Here is a 24,525-nt window from a genome sequence, read left to right as displayed (position 1 = left end):
AAAAGGATTTTTTTTTTTATTAAAGAGGTTATTCAAGAATATTAACAATGCAACATGACCTCACACAGGAGGTTATAAAGTAATTAAGATAAAAAATGAATTTCAGAGGAAAGAAAAATGATATTAAAGACAGACACATAACAGTCATTAGATGACAACTTGCAGACTGCTTCCACAGGTTCTTCCACTGCACACTATCTGGACACGGGTTCGGCAGGTTTGATTTAACTAACCTTCCAGCCAGGGAAGTTTCTAGGTTATAGAGCTCCCAGCCTCAGGGCAAGGGTGTATAAATTGTGCCCCCCCCCCCCCCTCTCCCCATTGTGATGTGGCACAGGAGCCCCTTAGTATTATGTAGCCCCTGATATAGCTTGCCAAAGGTGGACCTCAATATCAATTTGCAAGGTGCAGCCACCCAGCATAAGTAGCCATAAGAGCCCCCAATATTAGGTAGTCAGCCCCCTCCCCCCTTCCCCCCAGTACCCAGTATAGGTAGCCACAAGAGCCCTGTGTAGGTATTATTATTGTTTTATAATTGTAGGTAGCAAGAGAGCCCTCCCCCCCCCCCCCGCCACATATCCAGAGGGACCCCTGTTTAGATAGCCAGAGTGCTGCCCTGTTTAGGTAGCCAGAGTACCCCCCATTTAGGTAGCCAAATTGTCTTCCGTTTAAGTAGCCAGAGTGCTCCTCATGTAGGTAGCCAGAGAGTGCAGCTGGGAAGGGGGGAGGACATATGCACAGCATGCAGCAGAAGTGCTACGATTACTCACCTTGCCGGGTTCCAGGCACACCGCAGGCTTCCAGCAATCCTCACTCCAGTGTGCCCTGATCCAGAAAAGCATACTCATAATAAATCTAGGTCTGGTTTTCTGAACCACCACATCCTCTACCTATTGCTTTCCATTGTTGTAAAATCCTGAAATTCTCCAGCGACTCAGAACATTATGCTGCTGTTTGTGCTCAAACATGAGGCTGATAAAATTGCCATGCCCTTTCTCACCATGATACACCACAGTGAGGCAAGCATGCTGATGAGCTAGGAGTGGGTCCATCAGATCCCTGTACTAGTTTATTGGGTAAATAAGTTGATACACAGCAGCAGAGCATCTATGCACAGTAAAAATGTCCTGTCTGCATTCCGGAGACTAGAATGATCTTCTGCAAATTCACCTTTGAACAAAATAGATCTGCTTGAGCCTGCTAAGCATTCATTGTATCCATCACTCACAGCTTGCTCTCAGCTCTGGTCTCAGGCATTAAACTTATCTACACAAGTAGCTGTACACTCCGTAAGATATTTTTATTGTATGATGCTAGAAAGAAGGGATATTTGTTCATCCACTTCAAGACTCTTCTCAGTACATTTAGCTTCAAGTCAACAGCTCTTATAAGTAGTCCTACACCTGGTCCAATCACTAAGTTAATACTGTCTGTGACTTAAAACTGGCTTTGCAGCATTGTGTAAGATACAGCTAGCAGCACAGTGCGGGAAATCCATAAGCTGCTTTTTATCCCCCTCTTAACTATGAACACTCTGCGCTCAGCCATGGCATTTTAAAATTCACCTTTTGTTTTCTAAGATATGGATCAATATACAGCAATTCTTCATCAAAGAGCCTGTTTCTATGTGTTTATCTTTTGTCCCTGCAAATACCGAACTGCTTATAAGGCACAAAATCCTGTGCATAAGTAAACACTTACTCTATCCAAAACTCTGTAAACTCTAAGTCCACTTTCATTATAATATTGTTATGGTATCATTGCTGTACAATATATACCTTATACATTGCTATGCAATCTTACTTTATCTTACTTATCTTATTATTTAAAAAAAAAAGTTGACAGTAAACCAGAGCTGAATAAAGAAGAAAAATCGATACTTATCCTTCCTGATCCTAAAAATCCTGATACTTATACTTCCTGCAGCAGCATAAACATGTAAGTCCCTCGGCGACCTCCTACGGTCTGCAGTTCAGCCGCGTCAGTCTGGGTCTACTGCGCATGCACGGTCGGTGGGGTAGAGGTTAGCACTTGCAGCACTGGGTCCCCGGCTCAAATCCCAGCTGGAACACTATCTGCATGGAGTTTGTATGTTCTCCCGAGTCTGCGTGGTTTTCCATCGGGCACTCCGATTTCCTCCCACATACAGATAAGTTAATTGGCTTCCCCTAAATTAGCCCTAGACTACGATATGTACACTACACTACACAATACACACATAGACATATGACTATGTAGGGATTGGTTTGTGAGCCCCTCTAAGGGGCTGGTAGTGACTAGACAATATAATATGCACAGTGCTGCATAAGATGTCAGTGCTATATAAATACTAAATAATAATAATAATGATGATGATGCAGTAATGCAGAAATCAGCAGATTTTATGGAGCATTTAGGAAAATGTCAATTCATAAAGGCTGTTACTGCATAGCAAGCTAAAATTACAGAGCAGTGGGGTAAATTACCGACTTGTGCGGTAAATACCTCAACAGGTGTCAGTAAGTGTCAATTCATAGAGATTACAGCATGCAGTAAAGCCCAGTAACATGTTCTGTATTTACTTCCAGCTCTGATGTGTCAGAAACCAGCTTCAGCGTGCAATAGCCCATGACAGACTGAAGCAGAGAGCCAATAGGAAGAGCCTCCCCCCTTCTGCTGCTCTCTCTCTCTATTGGTGCTGTGCTGAGATGTTCTTGGGAGGGATAAGCTTCTCTACTCCCCCCCCCCCCCCCCTTCCCCCAGCAGCAGAAGAAAGAACTGGTGCAAAAGAGATTTCCCCTGCAGCCCTGCAGATGTTAATCGTTTAGGTTCCAGTTCGAAGATGCCGATGAACAACTAGTGAAATCATCCAATAATGATATATCTCATGTTTCTTGGAAGTTCATCTTAGCTCTGGCCAGAAAATAAAATGTTGAGAAAAACAGATTCAGTGGCTTTAGAAGGAAACCTGTACATCTAAAAGGATGCCAGGGATGCCTCTTACTATTGTAATGCCATCACTGCGCAGAAGTAGGGTAACATCATGTAACAAAACAGAGACCTACTCCACACTGCTCTACTTTACTGCACAGGTCTTTTTGTTTTTTTTGGTAAACTACCGAACTTCTACAGCACCTGTGAAAATCTTTGTGAATTGGCAAAAAAAGGTCTAAAATGATCTTTTTTTACTGACAAGCCCTTTATTAATTGAAGCCATAATACAGTGCAGTAAATTATTTTCCTGGTTTCAGCATCAGAAACACCTCCTATATGTACATTTTACTGCATATGGGTAATGGGGGAGAACAATCTTGTAATAGAACAGGCCACGGCTACTGAGCTGGGGGGGCTGTGGCAACACAAATGGGCAGGCCCAGAACCTCAGCGGAATCTTTGAAGAAAAATCGCCTGTGCCCATCTCTAGGTGGTAGATTCGGGGGGAGGGGGGAGTGATCACCTGCCTGGAGAGATTATGCCAGGACAGGTAAGTATTTAACCCTAACACCCCCCTATCCTCCATCATTTAGACAGAGCCTGTCACAACAGGTTCTGTCAGTTTTACCAGAGGTACTCTTTAAGGGCTGGTTCACACAGACGCTTGGTGGCGTTTACCACCAAGCATTCGGGACTTGTCGGCTAAACACTCCCATTCAAGTGAATGGGAACGTTTATCATCTCGCAGTTACCGGCGATTACCATCGATTGCGCAAACACGTCGTTCCGATCCTAATGCGTCGTTTCACCCGGCCCTTAAAGCTGCATGCTGCTTCTAGGGTCGCTTAGCTGCCACGGTTTCATGTCCCCTTGCGGGGACGAGAAACGCAGATTGCGACAGGAAGTCGACGATCGCCGTACCGCCGCCACTGAATGAGACATCACAGGATAACGCAGCTTCCGGCCGCCCCGACAGACGTCTGTGTGAACCAGCTCTAAAGAATAAGGGAACTTTGTAGTTGCTACTTGGCTATATTTTTTCAGCACTGGCAGTATTGTAAAGGCATGTAACAATCTAAATACAACTCTGAGGCACTGTGGGCTGCTTCAGGTGTTAAATGTACACATTTCTTGTACGGAGTAACATATCTGTGGCGTCTTTAGTCTATCAGTCTTTTTTAGCTGGTTAGAGGAGTGCTGCTGCCTGGATCTGCTCCAGCAAGCTCTCTGAGGCTACACACATTCCACAAGGTGTAGGGAGGCTGAGAGAGCACATCAGGTCAAGCTGTGCACTGAAAACCTGTGAAAGCGTAGAGCATGTAATGAATGAGGTGATGGATATACAGAACAAACGGCAGAATTTTCATGAAGGCAGCAATAAAACTCCGAAATTGCTTAGAAAACACACAGGAGAGCTCTGCATGCCGGGGAAATATAGGAAGGACTAATTAATACTTATCTGACAAGTATTTATGAGGAACGGAGTCTCTGCAATCTCATTACACGCTCATCTCGGCGCTGTCACAGCAGAAGGTTGCCAGGTCGATGCCGTGGTCACTCGGAAATGTGGATTGTTAAGTGAGAAAGGAAGTTGGTAGTCTGGCGTATTGATGAGAGCAACTGGCTGAGAGGAGGGAGTGGAGAATTATCGGCATAGGAATCAATGCGGGAGGTGCTGAAAGGGCAAACGCAGAAAAATTATAGGATGGGATTTCTCTGATTGGGATGTCACAGATGTGTGAGGAGAGCGGAAGTTATGTAGAGTTATTGTAATATGCTGAGTGGTTTGCACTGGCGGTTTCTCATTGAGAGGGAAGGGCAGCGGTACCAGAGCTCTCCTGCAGTTCCAGGATGGGTTACATGTGTAGTCTGAAGCAGGGGAGTATCTAGAGAGGAGCAGCCCCTGCGACCGCAAAGCTGTAAGGGGGTCCTAACTACTACTTCGCTCCCTCCAATAAAGGGGCCCTTCCTCAGATCTGGTGTTTTTGTGGCTACACTTGTTATGGGTGTGACGATTATAATGTCCACACTTTTTTTTAGGACACTTCCAAGATGGGTCCCAAAGCTGTGAGGGTCACTAGGCAAGGGGAGGGGTGTGAATATTGGAGGAACCCTATCAAAGTTTCGCTGGGGCCCATGATTTGTAGTTATGCACTGGGACTCTGAAGTGACAGGGCAACTGGATAGTCGGATGATAAATATCCAGATGTATCAATAGGGGGTGCAGCAGTTGTGACCGCACCACCACCCTGGACCTGAGAGGCACTTATGGAGTCATTGCACTAGCCCTGTACTGGTACTGTAGTGGTAATAATCACCTCTATATGTGCTTTGAATGGTGGTAATCATTAACAGACTATTCCGTTTCCTCCACTTACACCTCCCCCACGCACTTCTTATCCTTGGAAATGCACAGTTTGGAGAAAAGAGGTGCCCTACTGGTCAATAAAAGCTTTTAAAAGCAGTTTAAAATAGAAAAGAAATCGAGGTAGCCTACCTCAATGACAAAATCTTTGTAATAACTCCTCAGGCCAATAACAGTGCCAAATTAAGACATCAATTCAGCAAAGGGAAGCACTGCTCCAGGACAGTGAGCACAGGCTCGCCAGGCAGGGGAATGGGGGAGAAATAACAGCTAGTATACGGAGCCAGGCCAGCCAGCACACTTGTGGTGCATTTTGGCCGGCAAACCCACGTTCGTGGCAAAATTTGCAGGTTCGGTGAAGGGTGGAGTTTAGGGTGCCCATAGTCTCTCAGGATGTAACTCTGGCCCTGAAGAGACATTCTGGTGTATTATCAAGGCAGTATATTGTCACTTATTTTACAATGGTGCACACTTTGGACTAGAATTTGTTAATCGAGTCACATGTCCGCCAGCTGTTGAGCATGATACCTGCTGCTTTATTATAGCGCCAGGTTTCTGAGATTGCTGGATTTATTTTATGAAGAAAGGCTGGGGCTTTATAGCCTCTTGAAGTCACCTTATAGCTTGTGTGAAATAAATAACTTTAAAGGCATTGTCAGGAGCTTAGACACTGACCAATACCGGAATCACACACTATCAGCTCTCATACACTTCTAGGATTAACCTGAAACTTGAGACCTGAGAAGCAGGTAACTCATAAATGGCAATACCATAACTACAGTAGACTACAGTACAGTAGACTACAGTAGAATCTCGTTATAGTAAACTCTAATATAGCAAACCTCTAGATATAGTAATCTCAGTCCTCAAGTCCCAGAAACTGCGTCTGTATAAATATAGAATGTATGATCTGATATAGTAAACTACTTCTCCTGGTCCTTTGGAGTTCACTATAAATAGTTTTTATTGACTTTATTAAATTGTTCCTTATACGCTTTCGGTTTCTGAGATTCTGTCCATCTGGAGAGGCTCAGTTTTTACACTAGGCACGTGTATGTCTTTTAGCTATATTATTCTGTCACCAGGGACGGATCTAGGGGGGTGCAGGCGGGTCTCTTGCCCGGGGCGCAGTTTGTTGAATTCTTAAAAAGGTGGCAAAATTTGGATGGGGAATGGCAGTTTAGGTGCCAAAACCTGACCTTTAGACGCCAAAACCTGACCTTGCCCCAGGTGCAACTTGGTCTAGATCCATCCCTGTCTGTCACCAATGTCAATTTCTATGTGAGATCCAGTATGTATGGATGGCATGTCTCCTTGCTGAATAACATAAGTGACAGATATTTTGCTCCCTAAAACACTAAAAGTTCCAGTATTTTTTTTTTTTAATTTAAACTGCACAGGCAAAAAGGGTGCTTGGAAATTTAGGTTCATGAAAATAGCCTTAACCTTAACCACTCCCCTCTGATGCCTACCCTTAACCAACCCCCTGAACATCTAACCATAACTGCCCACCCCATACCTAACCTTAACCCCCCACCTCAATGCCTAACCTTAACCAACCCTCCCAAACATCTAACCTTAACTACTCCCCCCCACACCTAACCTTAACCCCCCCCCCCCTCAATGCCTAACCTTAACCAACCCCCCTGAACATCTAACCTTAACTGCTCCCCCCCATACCTAACCTTACCCCCCCCCTCAATGCCTAATCTTAACCAACCCCCCTGAACATTTAACCTTAACTGCCCCCCCATGCCTAACCTTAACCCCCCCCCCCCCCCTCAATGCCTAACCTTAACCAACCCCCATGAACATCTAACCTTAACTGCCCCCCATGCCTAACCTTAACCCCCCCCTCAATGCCTAACCTTAACCAGCCCCCATGAACATCTAACCTTAACTGCCCCCCATGCCTAACCTTAACCCCCCCATGCCTAAAGTTAACCGTCTTCCCCGAAAGCCTAATCTGAAATTCCCCCCGCAAACCCACCACAATAGACACAAAATATCAGGCACTGTGGGCTCCCATACAAATATCTGTAATGCAGGAAATTTCGGGTTTCAAAGGCACCCGATAAAATAGCGGGTGCCAGGGCCATCTGCTCTTTAAGCGTCTGCTATTTGTGGCCACAGTTTACATACCTGGTGGCCCTGGCACCCGCTATTTTATCGTGCATCTCTGGCTCCTAAATTTCCTGCATTGACCAGTATTTGTATGGGTGCCTACGGTGGCACTCAAACTTACTTGTGGCCCGGCACCCACATTTTTTGCTTCAGATATAACAGTATGAAAGTGAAAACTGATTAAAGCAAACCTATAAACCTACCCTTTAAATCCTGCTTCCCTATTTAGTTGTGGCAGAATTGCTATAACACTGTCAGGGAGTGGCAGGAGGTACACAACTTTTAGAGACAGAAACGAGGGACACATTTAAGACATGCCCCTCTCACACCTCTGACCACACCCCCAGCTACACATACCACAAAGAATTAATCTCCCACCTATATCCTAACCCTAAACCCCACCTCTAAGTGCTTAAATCAAGCTTTATAAGTACAAATAATGTGAAAGCAAAAAAGTTACTCGGCACTACAGCGAAGTGGATAAAGGAGGCTACGCCAACACCCGTGTCTACTATATTCATATAATCCCAGTCTAAGCACTTACATCAATGGTGGAATTGCTGCAAGAGGGACATGCTTCCGGTCCGTTACTTGAAGTGTACAATCACCAAAAAAGTACAATATAGGTAGACCAGGCACTATCCGTCCATCCATCCCCTGGTCACCCTCCCCACACCCACTCCAGCACCGCAACTGATGTAAGGTTTGCCATCTTTTTGTATATACACTGTGCATGTGTTTGTACTTTCTCTGGCAAAAACGGATTAAACAGCACATTAAAGAGACAGTGCCTGGTCTACCTCTACTGTACTCTTCTTAAATCAAGCTTTGTAATCCCAGTGCTCAGATGACTGATATTCAGAGCATATAGTACAGGGGTCAGGAACCTTTTTGGCTGAGAGAGCCATAAACGCCACATATTTTAAAATGTAATTCCGTGAGAGCCATACAATATGTTTCAAACTGGGACAGTAGGGCTCACGTCCCTGTTGCCATGGTGATGTGTATACAGTTGATCCTCCGGGCAGCAGAAGTGTCAGACACGTCTTCAGCTTCTCTTGGGTTTCAGCAACATCAGCAATTTCCTGAGAGCCAGGCAGGAGAAATACCGACTAACGGCTTGTACAATTACCTAGCTGACTTGGGGGTTGATTCACTTTGAAGGATGAGATCCCCACACTTTGGCCCAATAGGCTGCCTGTTAAGTGACAGGCAACCTATTTTCCCAATCAAAGTGCAGGGATCTCGTCCTACAAAGTCACTGGACCGGACAGGGTCCAGAGTGGGACAATTGGAGCAGCTGTTTGTTTTGGGGTAGTGTGAGTAAGTAGTGCATGCTACAGCAGTAGCGTGCCTACTTTGAACATTTTACGTGTGCTGTCACACTAAGCTGTGCTGCTTGAGTAGTGTAGCTTAGTAAATCAACCCCTGCTGATTTGTATGTGAGCCAGATGTAGCCATCAAAAGAGCCACATCTGGCTCCTGAGCCATAGGTTCCCTACCCCTGATATAGTAGATGATCGGCTACAATTAGCGATTGTTTGAGCACCTGGGGTTATGGGAGGGAAGGGTAAATGAGTGCCGGGTAGTGCATAGCAAAATATTGGTAAATCCTTAATTCTCATATAGTAGTCAATTGGTTACTACTTGCATTGGGTGCCCAACTCTGGGCACTGGCTACTGCTTGGACGCCTAATTACTGACCATTAACACAGGTGTCTATAAGACACCTGCCCAGTGCTGGGCCGAAATTACGCATGAGCGTAATTACGCATCGTAATTCAATGTAAATTTACGCGTAAGCGTTACGCGTAACTTACGGTCTTACGTGTAATTATTTACGCGTAAGACCGTAAGTGGTATCGTAATTACACTGTCTATCGTAATTGCTAGGCATGCGTAATTTTACGAACACTTACGCGTAATTTTACGCGTAATTACTAACGTAAAATCTCCCATTTTCTAAGAGTAGCCAATCAGTCAACATCCTAAGCAACCAATAGTATCTTCTCCCGCCCTTCAGTATAAGCGTACGTTTTGACGCATACAAATGATATGTACGCAATAACTGTCACATTGACGGCTATTGCGTACATATCGTCCGCATGCGTCAAAAAATACGCATTAATGGTTATTACGGCACTACGCGTAACATCGTAGTGTAAGCGCCTTCATTACGGTATCCTTACGCGTAATTGCGTAAGTTTACGCGTAATTACAGTGATGTACCGTAGATAATTTCCTACGCCGTAACCGTAATTGCGTAATGCGTAATAGCGTAAAATTACGCGTAATGATCCGTAAGCGTAGATTTTTCCATTACGAGCAGCACTGCACCTGCCGATCCCCACTCCAAGATGACCTGATCTGCAGTTGAGTAGGATGAGTACTTACAAATTATGGTCAACAGGCAGAAACAGGAACACACCATTGTATGACAGTAATAAGGCAGACTGTAGTGACAATATGCAGTTACAGTTGAGTAAATATATGCTTTTAGAATGCTAGAATATTTACATCATTCATGATCTTTTATCTCCACAGGTCTCACAGAATTTGCGCCCCCTTGCAGCGGACATGGGAACTTCAGCCTAGATTCTTGTGTGTGCAGCCAAGGCTGGGGAGGAGAGAACTGTTCAGAGCCTCTGTGTCCGTTGGGCTGTTCTGGCAAAGGCACCTGCATAGAGGGCATCTGTGAATGTGAGCCAGACTACACTGGAGAATGGTGCACTGACCTGCTGTGCCCGGAGGAGTGCAGCCCTCATGGGCACTGTCAAGATGGCCAGTGCTTGTGCCAAGAGCCATTTACGGGTATCAGCTGCAATGAGCTCCGCTGCCCAGGTGACTGTTTGGGAAAAGGACGTTGTGCCAATGGGACCTGCGTATGCCAAGACGGCTATGCCGGAGAAGATTGCGGGCGCATGTGGTGTGTGAATGCCTGCAGTGGGAGAGGGCAGTGCCAGGATGGTGTCTGTGAATGCGAGGAGGGGTACAGTGGGCAGGACTGTTCTGAAGGTAAGTACACAACTTTTACAATCTAGGATGTAATTAACTATCAGTGCACATTGCAGGGATATTTCATATTAAAATCATTACAACAGATCTTGCATGAATACAGGTGCCCCCCAATGTGTCCCTCAACCATCCACCAAGTTATATACTTCATCCCCCCTCCCCCCCCCCCAGGTTACATTACTGTAGTTACCACTGCAAATACAGCAGGACATCATCCACCACATGAAAAGATGGGCTGCTTGGCAGAGATCTAAGCATCTGTACACTGATCATGGTAAACTGTCACCTACAATAATCACGAAAAGTGGATTTCCTATAGGCCTTAGTTTCTTGCCCAGTTTGCAGCCAGTTTGTGCCCTTATCCAGACTTAGGGATGGTCGGACATGCCCATTTCCGATTCCCCAGAAACTCCATTTTCTGGCAATGCTGATTTCTGTATTTCTGTTTTTTTCGGCACAACGGAAATAAGATAAACAGAAATTGGAAAACCGGAAATTCACCTTTGTGATTGCTCTAAAATTACCATGGAGATCCAATTTTTGCAGAAAAGTTCCGCAGTCTCTGTTTGATCCAATGCTCCTGAATTCTATGATTGGGCTAAAATTACTGAGTTGCGGTAAATTGGATTTTTGGGGGATTTTCTGAATTCCGATCTAAAAATACAAAAAATGTCAATTCTGCAGAATCGGAAGGAGCCTCCCTATCCAGACGTTAACCTTGATCAGCCAGTAGCCCTGGTTGCTGCTGGAAGCTCGGCATTATACATATTCTCAGGGTCACTGCTGCATCACATGTAATTATTAGCAGAATATTTAAAAGACTGCGAAGAATTCTTCCGCTAATTAATGAATAAAGTGTTCTTACAAGTATTATTAAGCTTGTGCATTTTAAATTGGCAGTGATTATTGTAATGAGAGGATGTATTACGCCCTACAGCCACCAGATCTTATCCCCAAATGCCTTTAGATGTAAGCAGAAGCCCTAGGAATTAATTCATGTTTGGGGGTTATGATTTAATATCCATAGCTTAATTATAAAACATCTCCAGAAAGCCATCCGATCATGCTGCTGCTGGGATAAGGGAAGGAGTTCAGCAGTCATCTTGAAATCTACTGCAATAAAGTATGTAAACTGAAACCGATCTTATATTGGTTTGGCGATTTGCCAGTGGTTACTTCTCTTGTTTTGTGTCATGGCTATTTACCAAATGCTGGTAAAATTGGCATGAAGCACATGGCAATGTTACCATTACTTAGGCCAAATACATAGAGCCTAGCCTATTGTGCAACAATTGCCCAGCGTGCGCTATATAGTATGCATAAGCAATGGTAAAATTACCCTAGCAATGTAGGTTATGCTAATTGCACAACACATGCTGTGTAGTTGGCGTAGGTTATGGTAACATTGCTGTGCGCTGCCTGCACACTGCAAGTTTGCTGAGTAAGGATGGCAATGCTTAGGAGAACTCATGGAGAAGCATGTGATCAGTTTGATCAGCTGATAGATTTGTAAGGCTCTGATTTGCTGTGATGACTTCCTGTTTTAATGCATGATCGTGACCAGCAAATCAGAGCCTTACAAATCTATCAGTTGCTCACATGCTTCTCCATGAGTTCTTCCAAGCATTGCCACCAATATTGGTGAGCATGGTGCATTCTTCCCAGAAACTGCCACCCACCTCACAATGTGTCCCAATACTCCACCCCTTAGTCTTGTTAACGGGGCTCTCTTTTCTGTGTGCTCTTCTGTGCCACCATATGGAATTGTCATCCATATTTATCACTACTTTGCAATTTGTGCACCATTATTCATTGGTACATCCCTATTGTGTGTTTAATGCTGTAGTTTCCCTGCGTCACAGAGTTACATGGTTATTTGGGTTGAAAAAAAGACTTCCGTCCATCAAGTTCAACCAGAAAATAAAGAACAACACCAGCCTGCTGCCTCACATATCCCTGTTGATCCAGAGGAAGGTGAAAAACCCTTACAAGGCATGGTCCAATTAGCCCCAAAAGGGAAAAAAATCCTTCTGGACTCCAGATAGCAATCAGATAAAAGCCCTGGATCAACACCACTGGGCATTTCCTAGTAATTGTAGCCATGGATGTCTTTCAAAGCAAGGAAAGCAAGTGTTAAATTGCTCAACTTTATTTTGTCTCCCCTATCTATTGTACAGTGCTGCATAATATGTTACCACTTTATAATGTTCAATAACATTAATAACAGACAAGTTGTGTATATTATGTGAGTTGCGCTATTTGTACAATGCACGTTACATTTGTTGCCATTTACCTATGGGTTAGTAAATTGACTCCTTCGCAACAAGAGCATAGCAACTATTAAAGTGAATATAGCAGTATGTAAGTGAAGATAGGTGGTGTATAGCTCTGGATCCCAGCCCGAGCTGTGATTGGCTGCAGGTGTCAGGTTCACATGAAATGTGAGAGACGAGATTTTTAGCACTTTAGTAATGATGAGGGGGGGAAGGATTGATAACAGTTCAGGTACCTCATTATTTGGGGTCATTTTCAGTTCAGTCCTGACTCTACAAAGTTTGAAGCCAAAATATAAATACCGTATGCCATTAAGCAGTAGCATCTCTGCATAGTAGAATAAAAAATATTTCTGTATGAATAACATTTTGTCTTTAAGATTTGATTGTCAGTATTACAAAAGGAACAATGTAATCCCCAGGATCACTGCAGTTTTGCATAACCAATTTTAGTGCTGAAACTGTATTGTTCCTATTGATCACTCTTGAAGCGTATAAGGTTGGTGTAGGACAGGTGCTTTATAGGCCTGTGGAGCAGATGGTGGTTCTGTTATTATCTAGAGAGAATCTGCCGTGTCGGTGTTACATTATAGAAAGTTGACTTTAACAGTATTTTGCTTTAGATGTTATTCTGTGAAGGTTCTCATGTAGCGTGGATCGGGGGGTTGGCCCTAGAGCCGCGCAGCCGCGGCCAGCTCCGGTGGCCATATTGGCAGAGGCTGGAGAGCCCGACCTGGGCCGTGCGGTCGTGACCGGCCGGGGGGCTATTGAGCGGCGGGGACCCGGCGGAACGACACGGAGGGCGCGGATGGCGTCCTCCGTGACTTTTAAAGAGATGCAGGTACTTAACTTTTTTAACTTTTTTTTTAATATTTTGGCCTCGTAAGTCCTTTAACTCCAGTTGTTATCTATGCAAATAGCCATTGAGCGCTGCAACTTTGAAAGTAGTGGAGAGCTCTGACTTCTGATTGGGTTATCTTCACTGGATTGTGTTTTTCTTTTGCAGAGTACAGTTCAGGACAGGTCAAAAGTCCACTGCCTGTTCTGCAAAAACTTTTAGAATGCTGAGTAATGTGTAAACTGTGAATATTAGAGAAGGATGCAATGTCAGGGCAGTTTCTAGGCTAAATTTCACCCAGTTCGAGAGTCAAAAAATCCCCCCCCCCCCCAAAAAAAAATCAAAGCTGCTAAGTGAAATCATGTCAAAATGCTTCTTGAAACCAACTCACCATTTTTATTTTATTTTTAATTTTCTTTACTCTGCGTCTGACCACCTGCCCAGGGAAAAAAGAGCGACCACTCCGCCCCCTAGCCAGGGAGTCACAGTATGGTGGTCTGACCACCTGCCCAGGGAAAAAAAGGGTGACCCTCTCCCCCCCCTAGCCAGGGAGTCACAGTCAGACCATGGTGGTTTGACCGTCAGACCACCATGGTCTGACTTTGACTCCCTGGCAGTGGGTGGTAGGGGGTGCTCTTTTTGCCCTGGGCTGGTGGTCACAGCCCACCATGGTCTGACTGTGACTCCCTGGCTGGGGATGGGGGGGGTACTCTGTTTGCCCTGGGCTGGTTGGTGGTCAGACTCTGACCACCAGCCCAGGGCAAAAAGAGTGCCCCCCTACCCCCAGCCAGGGAGTCACACTGTTAGACCATCACCATGGTGGATTCTGACCACCAGCCCAGGGCAAAAAGAGCTCCCCCCTCCCCCAGCAGCCACGTCAGAAAAAGAGAGGCAGTGCTGTACATAGACTGCCTGCCTTACTGCCTACTTACCATGAGGTCCATCTCATGGCAGGTGGAACTGGAAGAAGGCGCCGGGCCAGGATCGGTGGGGGTCCGGGCAGGGGACCATGGAGGTGCTAGCGGGCAGCGGCAGCAAGGGCCAAGGCACCCACTAGCAGCAGTGGCAGCGACGAGCCCGAGTCCAACTGGCCAAAAAGACTCCACCTTCTAGGGCTGGGCTCCGCCGCACACTGCTGCTGCACACAGGGGTGAGCCTGGGGTGCCTGGCACCTGGGTGCAAGATTTTCTCTGGCGCTTATGGGAGTGGTTAAATTAACCGCGCCCAACCACATAACCACACCCATGTCCTGCCTAATCACACCCACACCTTCCACCTCTTTACGCATGCATGTGGTACCCCATTCCTACCCCTCTTCCATGGGCTTGCTCCCGGCTGGCTTTGGCTGCCTGCCAGTCTGCTAGTCTCTGGACTGACTCGGGTTGAGAGGCTCTGCGAGTGCGACGCAGTCACACACTGCGTATTTATGGCTGCCTGCGGCCACCCTACTCTCGCTCGCTGTCGTCGGCTCCTCCCCCCGCCAAGCCCAAGCGTGAGGTGGGCTGCCTGTATCTTTCCCGTTGCGCCGCGCAGCCTGCCAGTGTTGCCAACCTTTCACGTTATTTTTTACTGACAAATACCTAAAAATTTACTGACAAAAGATTTTTACTGACAAAATTTCCCCACTAAATGCACATAAGAGACAGCGTTTCACCAGTAAATGCACGTAATGACAGACAGCTTTTCACCAGTAAATGCACATAATAAGAGACCGCTTTTCACCAGTAAATGCTCATAATAAGAGACCGCTTTTCACCAGTAAATGCACATAATAAGAGACTGCTTTTCACCAGTAAGTGCACATAATAAGAGACCGCTTTTCACCAGTAAATGCACATAATAAGAGACAGCTTTTCATCAGTAAATGCACATAATAAGAGACAGCTTTTCATCAGTAAATGCACATAATAAGAGACAGCTTTTCTCCAGTAAATGCACGTAATAAGAGACAGCTTTTCTCCAGTAAATGCACATAATAATAGACAGCTTTTCTCCAGTAAATGCACATAATAAGAGACCGCTTTTCACCAGTAAATGCACATAATAAGAGACCGCTTTTCACCAGTAAATGCACATAATAAGAGACAGATTTTCACCAGTAAATGCACATAATAAGAGACAGATTTTCACCAGTAAATGCACATAATAAGAGACAGATTTTCACCAGTAAATGCACATAATAAGAGACAGATTTTCACCAGTAAATGCACATAATAAGAGACAGATTTTCACCAGTAAATGCACATAATGACAAACAGCCAGTGTCCCCAGTACATGTAGCCAGCCTGGACCCCCTTTAGGCAGTGAGTGACAGGGAGCCCCTTTAGGCAGTGAGTGACAGGGAGCCCCTTTAGGCAGTGAGTGACAGGGAGCCCCTTTAGGCAGTGAGTGACAGGGAGTCCTTTTAGGAAGTGAGTGACAGGGTGTCCCTTTAGGAAGTGAGTGACAGGGTGTCCCTTTAGGAAGTGAGTGACAGGGAGTCCCTTTAGGAAGTGAGTGACAGGGAGTCCCTTTAGGAAGTGAGTGACAGGGAGCCCCTTTAGCTAGTGAGTGACAGGGAGCCCCTTTAGCTAGTGAGTGACAGGGAGCCCCTTTAGCTAGTGAGTGACAGGGAGTCCCTTTAGCTAGTGACAGGGAGTCCCTTTAGGAAGTAAGTGACAGGGAGCCCCTTTAGCTAGTGAGTGACAGGGAGTCCCATTAGCTAGTGAGTGACAGGGAGTCCCTTTAGCTAGTGAGTGACAGGGAGTCCCTTTAGGAAGTGAGTGACAGGGAGACCCTTTAGGCAGTGAGTGACAGGGAGCCCCTTTAGGCAGTGAGTGACAGGGAGCCCCTTTAGGCAGTGAGTGACAGGGAGCCCCTTTAGCTAGTGAGTGACATGGAGACCCTTTAGCAATTGAGTGACAGGGAGCCCCTTTAGGAAGTGAGTGACAGGGAGCCCCTTTAGGAAGTGAGTGACAGGGAGCCCCTTTAGGAAGTGAGTGACAGGGAGCCCCTTTAGGAAGTGAGTGACAGGGAGCCCCTTTAGGCAGTGAGTGACAGGGAGCCCCTTTAGGAAGTGAGTGACAGGGAGACCCTTTAGGAAGTGAGTGACAGGGAGTCCCTTTAGGAAGTGAGTGACAGGGAGCCCCTTTAGGAAGTGAGTGACAGGGAGCCCCTTTAGGAAGTGAGTGACAGGGAGCCCCTTTAGGAAGTGAGTGACAGGGAGTCCCTTTAGCTAGTGAGTGACAGGGAGTCCCTTTAGGAAGTGAGTGACAGGGAGCCCCTTTAGGAAGTGAGTGACAGGGAGTCCCTTTAGGAAGTGAGTGACAGGGAGCCCCTTTAGGAAGTGAGTGACAAGTAGCCCCTTTAGCTAGTGAGTGACAGGGAGCCCCCCAGCCGCCGCCGCCGCTCCCGCTCCCCCCCCTCACCTTGCAGACCTCAGGATCAGCGGCGACCCGACCAGTATGTACGAGCGGGCGCCGGACGCACCCGCTCTATATGCGGAAGTGATGTCACTTCCGCATATCAGTGCGGGCGCTGGGTCCTAGCGCCCGCACGATTGGTCGCCGCCTGATCGAGGTCTGAGTGAGGCATGGGCATGAGGGAGGGAGGGGGAGCAGCGGCGGCGGCCACAGGGACGGCCTGGCGCCCCCCAATCTGTCACTCATCGGCGCCCCGTTCAGCAGAACCGGCTGAACGGGGCAAGAAACGGCCCTGTGCAATGTTATAAAAAAGATGTATAACTGAAAATAAAAATATGAGAATATTTTTTTTGCTACTAATGTTCTAGTAATTACCCCTCCTACACAACCAATTCATGATATCGTAATTTTTTTATCGCTTCAGTGTCTCTTTAAAGCTGATGTGATTGTTGTCTCTGACTGCAGGAGACAAGAAGCTAATTTATAGCAGAGCGCCTCTTTGTGTGATTAAATTATGTTTACTGCTAGCATGGTTATACTGTTTAGTGTTTAGAGCTTCCCAGAATTATCATCTCTCTTTTCATATCATTGGTACAGTGGTTTTTCCAAAGCTTTGCACAAAGTAGAAGCAAAACATTCTGCGCACAGTTTTTAGGTTAACAAAAATAAGTCTTTCTTTCACATGGGGGCTACAAGTACACTTGTAAAATAAGTATATTTAGCTCTAGAGCAGGGGTGTCAAACTCAAATACAAAGTGGGCTGAAATTGTACTCTGGGACCAAGTCGCGGGCCAACTTCAATGTCTACTAGCCACCTTCCTCCCTCATAAAATTATCTGATGTCTAGTGGTCCTCCCTCCCCTATACAGTTCCCTGGTGTCTACAGACCCCATCCTCCCCTATACAGTTTCCTAGTGTTTAGTGATCTCTTCCTACCTCCCCATATGGCTTTCCTGGTGTTCTAGGGCTTCACCCCCAAGATAGCTTCCCTGGTGCTCAAGTGTGGATCAAGCATAATGCAAAGTGGGGAAACCACTTGAGGGCCAAATTTAATAGTTCCGAGGGCCAAATTTGGCCCACGGGCCAGAGTTTGACATGTTTGCTCTAGAGGAAGAAAGCAAGAAGATGCTTGATCTGTTGAGTACTTTTTTTTTTTCAGCGAATATAGCGTTGCCATTTAAAGAGAGTCTGAAGCCTTTTAAAAATCCTCTTTTTATTAGACATTTATGTAAAGCAGTATCAGCCTAGCTAAAATGCTGCATTCTCATTGCAGAACGAGGTAATTAAACCCTCCAAATTCCAGGGCAAAATTGCGCGACTTTCCAGGTCATGGATTTTGGTGCCCGGGGAGGCAGAGCTTAGCACTGTAGCTCTGCCTCAAGTCGCGTCAATCTCCACCTCTCCCTGCCCCTATCAGTGAAAGAAGACTGAGAGGGGCGGGGAGAGGCGGCGATCAGCGGGGATTGATGCGAGTAGAGGCAGAGCTACAGCACAAAGCTCTGCCTCTACCAGGAAGCAATCCCAAATTTTGCCCTGGGGATTTGGGGGGTTTAATTACCTCGTTCTGCCGCGGGAATGCAGCGTTTTAGCTAGGCTGATACTGCTTTACATAAATGTCTAATAAAAAGAGGATTTTATAAAGGCTTCAGACTCTCTTTAAAGTGACCCTGTAGTGACTCTATTCACTTTAATTGTGTTATCCTGCCACAAAAGCGTTCTGATTGAACTGGATATTAAATTAGTATGCAAGATTAATTTTTCTACACTAGTTGCTAGAGTTGTCCCAAACGGTTTGGCTGCGAACATATTCGCACGAGCATCGGTGGTTTGCGTTCGCATCGAAATGCGAACTTTATGGTGAGTTCGACCCGCCCCCTATACTACATCATTGGGCTAAACTTTGACCCTCTACATCACAGTCAGCAGACACATGACAGCTAATATCAAGCTACACTCCTTCCTGGAGCCCCCCCCCCCCCCCCTTATATAAGGCAGCTGCGTCGGCCATTATCTCACTCGCTGCAGTAGTGAGAGAAGGGAGAGGAACCTGCTGCAGAGATAAGGAAAGCTTAGTTAGGCTCTTGTAGCTTGCTCCTAGCTGATATTTGTTGTTGAAAAGCACCACAAAAAAAAAGCTTTTTCAGAGCTAATGTTCTTGTGAAGTCTTTTTTTTTTTTGTGTGCCACTGACACTGCATTATATAGCCGTGTGTGTCGCAGCTGGCCCTTGCTAATTGCTATACTGTGCAAGGCCCAACACATTCAGTGCCTACCTTTTCACTGCACCTGTGTGTGTGACAGCTGCACATTTGTAATACCAGTCCGACCGTGCATACCTATTCATGTTCACTGCACCTGTGTAACAGCACGCAGTTTTATATACCAGCAGTCACTGCATACCTGTTCACTGCACCTGTGTAACTGCACGTTGTTGTACCAGCAGTCACTGCAACTTTTTCACTGCACCTGTGTAACTGCACATTGTTGTACCAGCAGTCACCTTTTCACTGCACCCGTTTAACCGCACATCGTATTAGTCAAGTCAGTGCATACCTTTCACGTCATCCCCCCCAATATGGACAAAACAAAAGGCAAAGCCAGAGGCAGGCCACCCTGAAGGTCTGTTCGAGGTCACGCTGTCGTGATTTTGTGCGGCCCTCGTCAACCAAAGTACAGTGTTCAGAAGAAGGCACGTGCCATCAACCCCCAATATTGTCTGGACGTAGTTGACTATTTAACACAGAACACTTCATCTTCCTCCTCCTGCTCTGATTCTGGCACCCCACTTAACACTCCGTTGGCAACCATCACCAAAGTGCAATCATCACAGGGCTCAGCGGTATGGACATTTTTTGTGTGTCTGCCTCAGATGAGAGCAATGCCATCTGTACTCTCTGCCACAGAAAATTGAGCCGTGGAAAGACCAAGACCCGCGTAGGGACAACTACCTTACGAAAGCACATGATTACAAAGCACAAACTGCAATAGGATGACCACCACCTGAGGAAAAGCAGCACACAAAAGCAAAGCCACACACCGCAGTGTAAGATACCATCACGCAATTATTTCTCAAAAAAGGCGATACCCAAACTGTACCGTGATGTTAAAAGGCAAGTGGTGTAATCTCTGGTACACAGCGTTGGGTCAAGGGTCCATCTGACCACGGATGCCTGGTCTGAAAAGCACGGTCAGCCCTGCCCAAAGACTAAGTCAGTCCCCACACACAGCATCTCTGCCTGCACGCCGTGTGACTGCCTGCCCCAAGACTAAGTCGGTCACCACACAGCATCTCTACAGCAATAGAGTCAGCACCGTCCAGTATTCTTAAGCTCTTTTATTGATTAAGATAGCATGATGTATGCTGCCAGCGACAGCCCCGCTGTTTCGGTCCTCAGACCTTTCTCAAGCTGTTCAGTACGATACCCACACAGCATCTCTGCCTGCAGGCTGCTTGACTGCCTTCAACGCCACCACCAACAGGGTCCAGGACTCCAGGCGGATTCCTGAATTTTGCTGCTAGCAGTGGCCGCTATAATAATTTTTCTGGTGCGTGTACATGCCTGCCTAATTTTTCTAGGCTGCACTGCGGCTGCAACAACAAAACAAAAGGCATGTACATGTGTCAATTCCCCTTCGTGATCATTACCTTGCCGCGGTGAAGGGGCTTGCATTGAGTATATCACAATGAAGCAATGACCGGCTAAATGAGTGTGTTGGGGTTGGGGAGCACACCTGACCCAAGAAGATAATAAGGTCATTGCTTCATTGTGGACAGACCAAATTCGATCAGCTGGACACTCAGTCACTGTTGTTCTGTCATTGAGCTACCTCAGCTTGACCATATGGGCTTGAAAACCGCCATCCTCTGCACTCTGGCCATGGTGCGCACCACTCCAGCACGGCCGTCACTACACAAACAGCTGTTTGCGGTGCGTTACACAGTGAGTGTAGTCTGTCAGTGTGAACCAGTACACTAATTACACTACCTGATTGATGTATACACATGCAAGATGTTTTAAAGCACTTTAGGCCTCCAATTTAGCAATAAAATGTGATTTCTGCCCTTAAACCCTGCTGTGCGTAAAATCCAGATTTTCCCCTGGGAATTTTGGTGTGTATCCCACTCCGCCATACCCCACTACAGGTGTTAGACCCCTTGAAACATCTTTTCCATCACTTTAGTGGCCACAATTAATGTTTGTAGTTTTGAAGGTTCGCCTGCCCATTGAAGTCTATGGCGGTTCAAAAGTTTGCATGTTCGCGAACTTTTTTCTCGTGTTCGAGGTTCGCAAACCTAAAATCGGAGGTTCGAGACAACCCTATCAGTTGCAGTGATTGTAGTGGAAATAGTAATGCCCATAAAGATGACATTATTCTTAGGGCTAAGGTAGCTAGGATAACTATATAGGCAATGGGGAGTTGTCAGGCAGGTTTTCAATTATATGCTCATACCAGACTGTTCATTTTCTGTTTTGTAATGCATTTTTTAAAGAGAATCTGTACTCTAAAATTCTTACAATAAAAAGCATACCATTCTATTCATTATGTTCTCCTGGGCCCCTCTTTGCTGTTTCTGTCACTCCCTGCTGCATTCCTGGCTTGTAATTGCCAGTTTTAGGCAGTGTTTACAAACAAAAGACATGGCTGCTAACCAGCATGTGATAGGCTGAGAGAAGCTTAGTCTTTGACTCATACAGAGCCTGGAGGGGGCATGGAGAGGGTGTGTATAACTTCTACCTATCACAGTAGAACAGCACATTCCTGCCTGAGCCGACAAAGCCAGCAAAGGAAAGAAGATTCGATTATATAACAGAGATAATACAGCCACTGTGCAACTAGGAAAGGCTGCAGTAAGACAGACCACATTAGAACAGGTATAGGAACTTATAGGATAGAAGAAACATGGCTGAAAATTTTGTTACAGAGTCTCTTTAAAGGGGGTAAAATAAGGTGACAATTGTTATGTAGAAGAGAAGGAATGGTGATTACACTAGTTATGGGTGAAGGGGAACAGTGGCCACAATTGTTAGGGGACATGACTATGCACTCTCTAAAGCACTGCAGAAGATATCGACACTATATAAATAATAATTATAACTGCACAAAGGAAGGCGGTCCTGCCTGTCAGTCCTTTATGCTCCGTTCAACGTTCTCAGAACAAACAGGCACAGAACAGAAGTATGCTTGCAGAGACAGGAGTCTGCAATCACGTCATTACAAATATTTTAGTGTTTATTGAGGTGTAAAAGACTGTATTGCAGATGAGAATAAAAATCCCTGCTGATCAACTGCCATTTCAGGTGTCAAAACACGCTTCCTCCGCATAATACAGACACAGTCCATTGAGCAAAAATACTTCCACATACACTAAGTATGTATATTTTTTGCTCATGTAATCAATAGCTTGGAATATAGTCCCTCACATTAAAGACTCTAAATGCTCTTATGTAAGGTTCTCAATGAAAGACCCGGCAGGGGGTTATTCTTCTGCATGGAAAACACCTGCAGTATGAAAAGACTGCTTTCTGTAAAGCCAGAACTCACTCAAGCTGATGTTTCCAGCATAATATCGCAGAATGCAGTGCTGTTTACATCTGGCTGTCAAACGTATGTTTCAAACTTGAGAAACTAATGGGGCAGTGCAGTATCTGCTGTATATCACAACCCGAGATTATTATTATTATTATTTTAACTTCAGATCACACAGGTGTAAGCAGCAGCAGTACTACACAGCCACTTGTATTAATAAATAAAAGGACTCTCTTCAGACCCCTTTATAGAGTATAGGGAGGCCTAGCATAAAAGCATCTCTGAATCTGCCACCAGGCCTCCCCATTGGTCATTCATTCTAACCAATGGATATTCTCGACAAAGAGGATTCTCAGTGGACCAGTCAATGGACCAGTGGGGAGCTGTGGTGGAAGTGAGATTTAAAGAGAATCTTAAACCAAAATGCAATTATGCAAACAAATACATTGCTGGATATCTCTGAAAGCGCTGAGTAATTTACCCTTTATACCACCGCCTGCCTCCTCTCTCCGTGTTTACCCGAATAGAATATCTGAGACTTCCTGCATAAAATGGCCGCGACCCCTGTAACAGCTTCCGGGTCGCGGCTAGTGTCGGGGCGCACGTGCGCCCATGGACGTGCATGCTGTACAATCCAGCATGCCACCCGGCTCCAATTAAAATTCAAAGGGGGTGGACATAAGCGGGGATAGACGACGATTGACATTGGAAGAGGCAGAACTCGAGTAAACAGCCCAGCCTCTTTCTAGCAGCATTTTCAGGTATGCGGCAGAACACTTTGAAATAAATTATGGAAGAGAGCTGCATTATACAATAAAAGAAATAATTGCTTCAGATTCTCTTTAAGGATGCTTTTGCGGAGCTGCACCGAGCAGAGGTGAGATGGTAGTGATAGAGATGCCATGCTCTTCAGCTACATTTTTAAAAGAAGGTAGAAGACTAGAAGAATAGTGGAGTAAGAAATATGGGCGCCGTTGCTAATGGACAATTTGGGCGCCCCATAGGCGATAATGCAAATATTGGCTATTAAACGACATACAGAAGCAAAATGTGGGCACCATCCGATGCAAAACAATCATTTACTGTAGTGTCAGTGCAGCTTAAAAAGGGGCACTATGGCAAAAATTGTAACATTTAAAATATGTGCAAACATAAACAAATAAGAAGTACGTTTTTTTCTAGAGTAAAATAAGCCATAAATTAATTTTCTCCTATGTTGCTGTCACTAACAGTAGGTAGTTGTAATCTGACAGAAGTGACAGGTTTTGGAGTAGTCCATCTCTTCACCGGGGGATTCTCAGGGATTTATTTTCAAAAGCACTTAGTGAATGGCAGTTGCTCTGTCCAACTGGCATAAAAACTGTGTAGCGAGCAGGGAAGCTGGCCAGCATCATTGTTTAAATTCTTCTTAGGGAATATCTTTATAAAGAATAAAAGCCTTGCTGAGAAGCCCCTATGAAGAGATGGACTAGTCCAAAACCTGTCACTTCTGTCAGATTTCATTTTACTCTGGAAAAAACATACTCTTAATTGTCTATGCACATATTTTTAATTTTACATTTTTTCGCCATAGTGCCCCTTTAACCAGACAGTTGCACAGTTTATCACAGTGGCATGTGCTTCTATCACTGTGCCTCTAACATTAGTGCTGAGGTGAGTGGTTGGGCACTAGGATGACCAGCAATGGCCGTTTCGCATCTCTATGAACGCTTGGTCATGCTGGGTCAAAGGCCCTTGGCTGGACTGACACTACAACAAATTGTCTTGTATTGGATGATGCCCGCATTCTGCTTCTGTGTATTGCATGTTCTGCCCTCCTCATACCCACATGGCTGGAGCACACCTATGAGCCTTTTCAGCAAAGAGAGCTAAGTCAGCACCTACACATGGTGAGATCGCTTCCAACCTTTATCTTGTTCACCTTTAAACATTGTGAGTTTTGCACTGTCCACACTTTATCTTATGTATTGATCGGCTGTAAGGTGCACGATAATTATAGTTTTGAAAATTATAACATTGTAGTTTTTTAATTTTTTCCTCATTTCAAAAAAAGAACCTTTTAGTTTTT

At 45.5% G+C, this 24,525-nt stretch overlaps 1 protein-coding gene across 4 annotated transcripts in view; it reads left to right on the top strand.

Annotated features, from left to right (window-relative positions):
• The window catches only part of LOC137520978 (tenascin-R-like), a 1,044,586-nt gene that overhangs the window by 459,278 nt on the left and 560,783 nt on the right, over positions 1-24,525 (top strand). For all 4 annotated transcript variants that reach the window (XM_068239622.1, XM_068239621.1, XM_068239625.1 and 1 more), the window contains one exon: positions 9,947-10,417. In XM_068239622.1, the coding sequence (XP_068095723.1) occupies positions 9,947-10,417 (471 nt within the window). The remainder of the gene's footprint in view (positions 1-9,946; positions 10,418-24,525) is intronic.

This window comes from Hyperolius riggenbachi, chromosome 6 (genome assembly GCF_040937935.1).
Source record: "Hyperolius riggenbachi isolate aHypRig1 chromosome 6, aHypRig1.pri, whole genome shotgun sequence".
Lineage (NCBI taxonomy): Eukaryota > Metazoa > Chordata > Amphibia > Anura > Hyperoliidae > Hyperolius > Hyperolius riggenbachi.
Note: the sequence above shows the minus strand (reverse complement) of the source record. Positions and strands in the feature narration are given on the sequence as shown.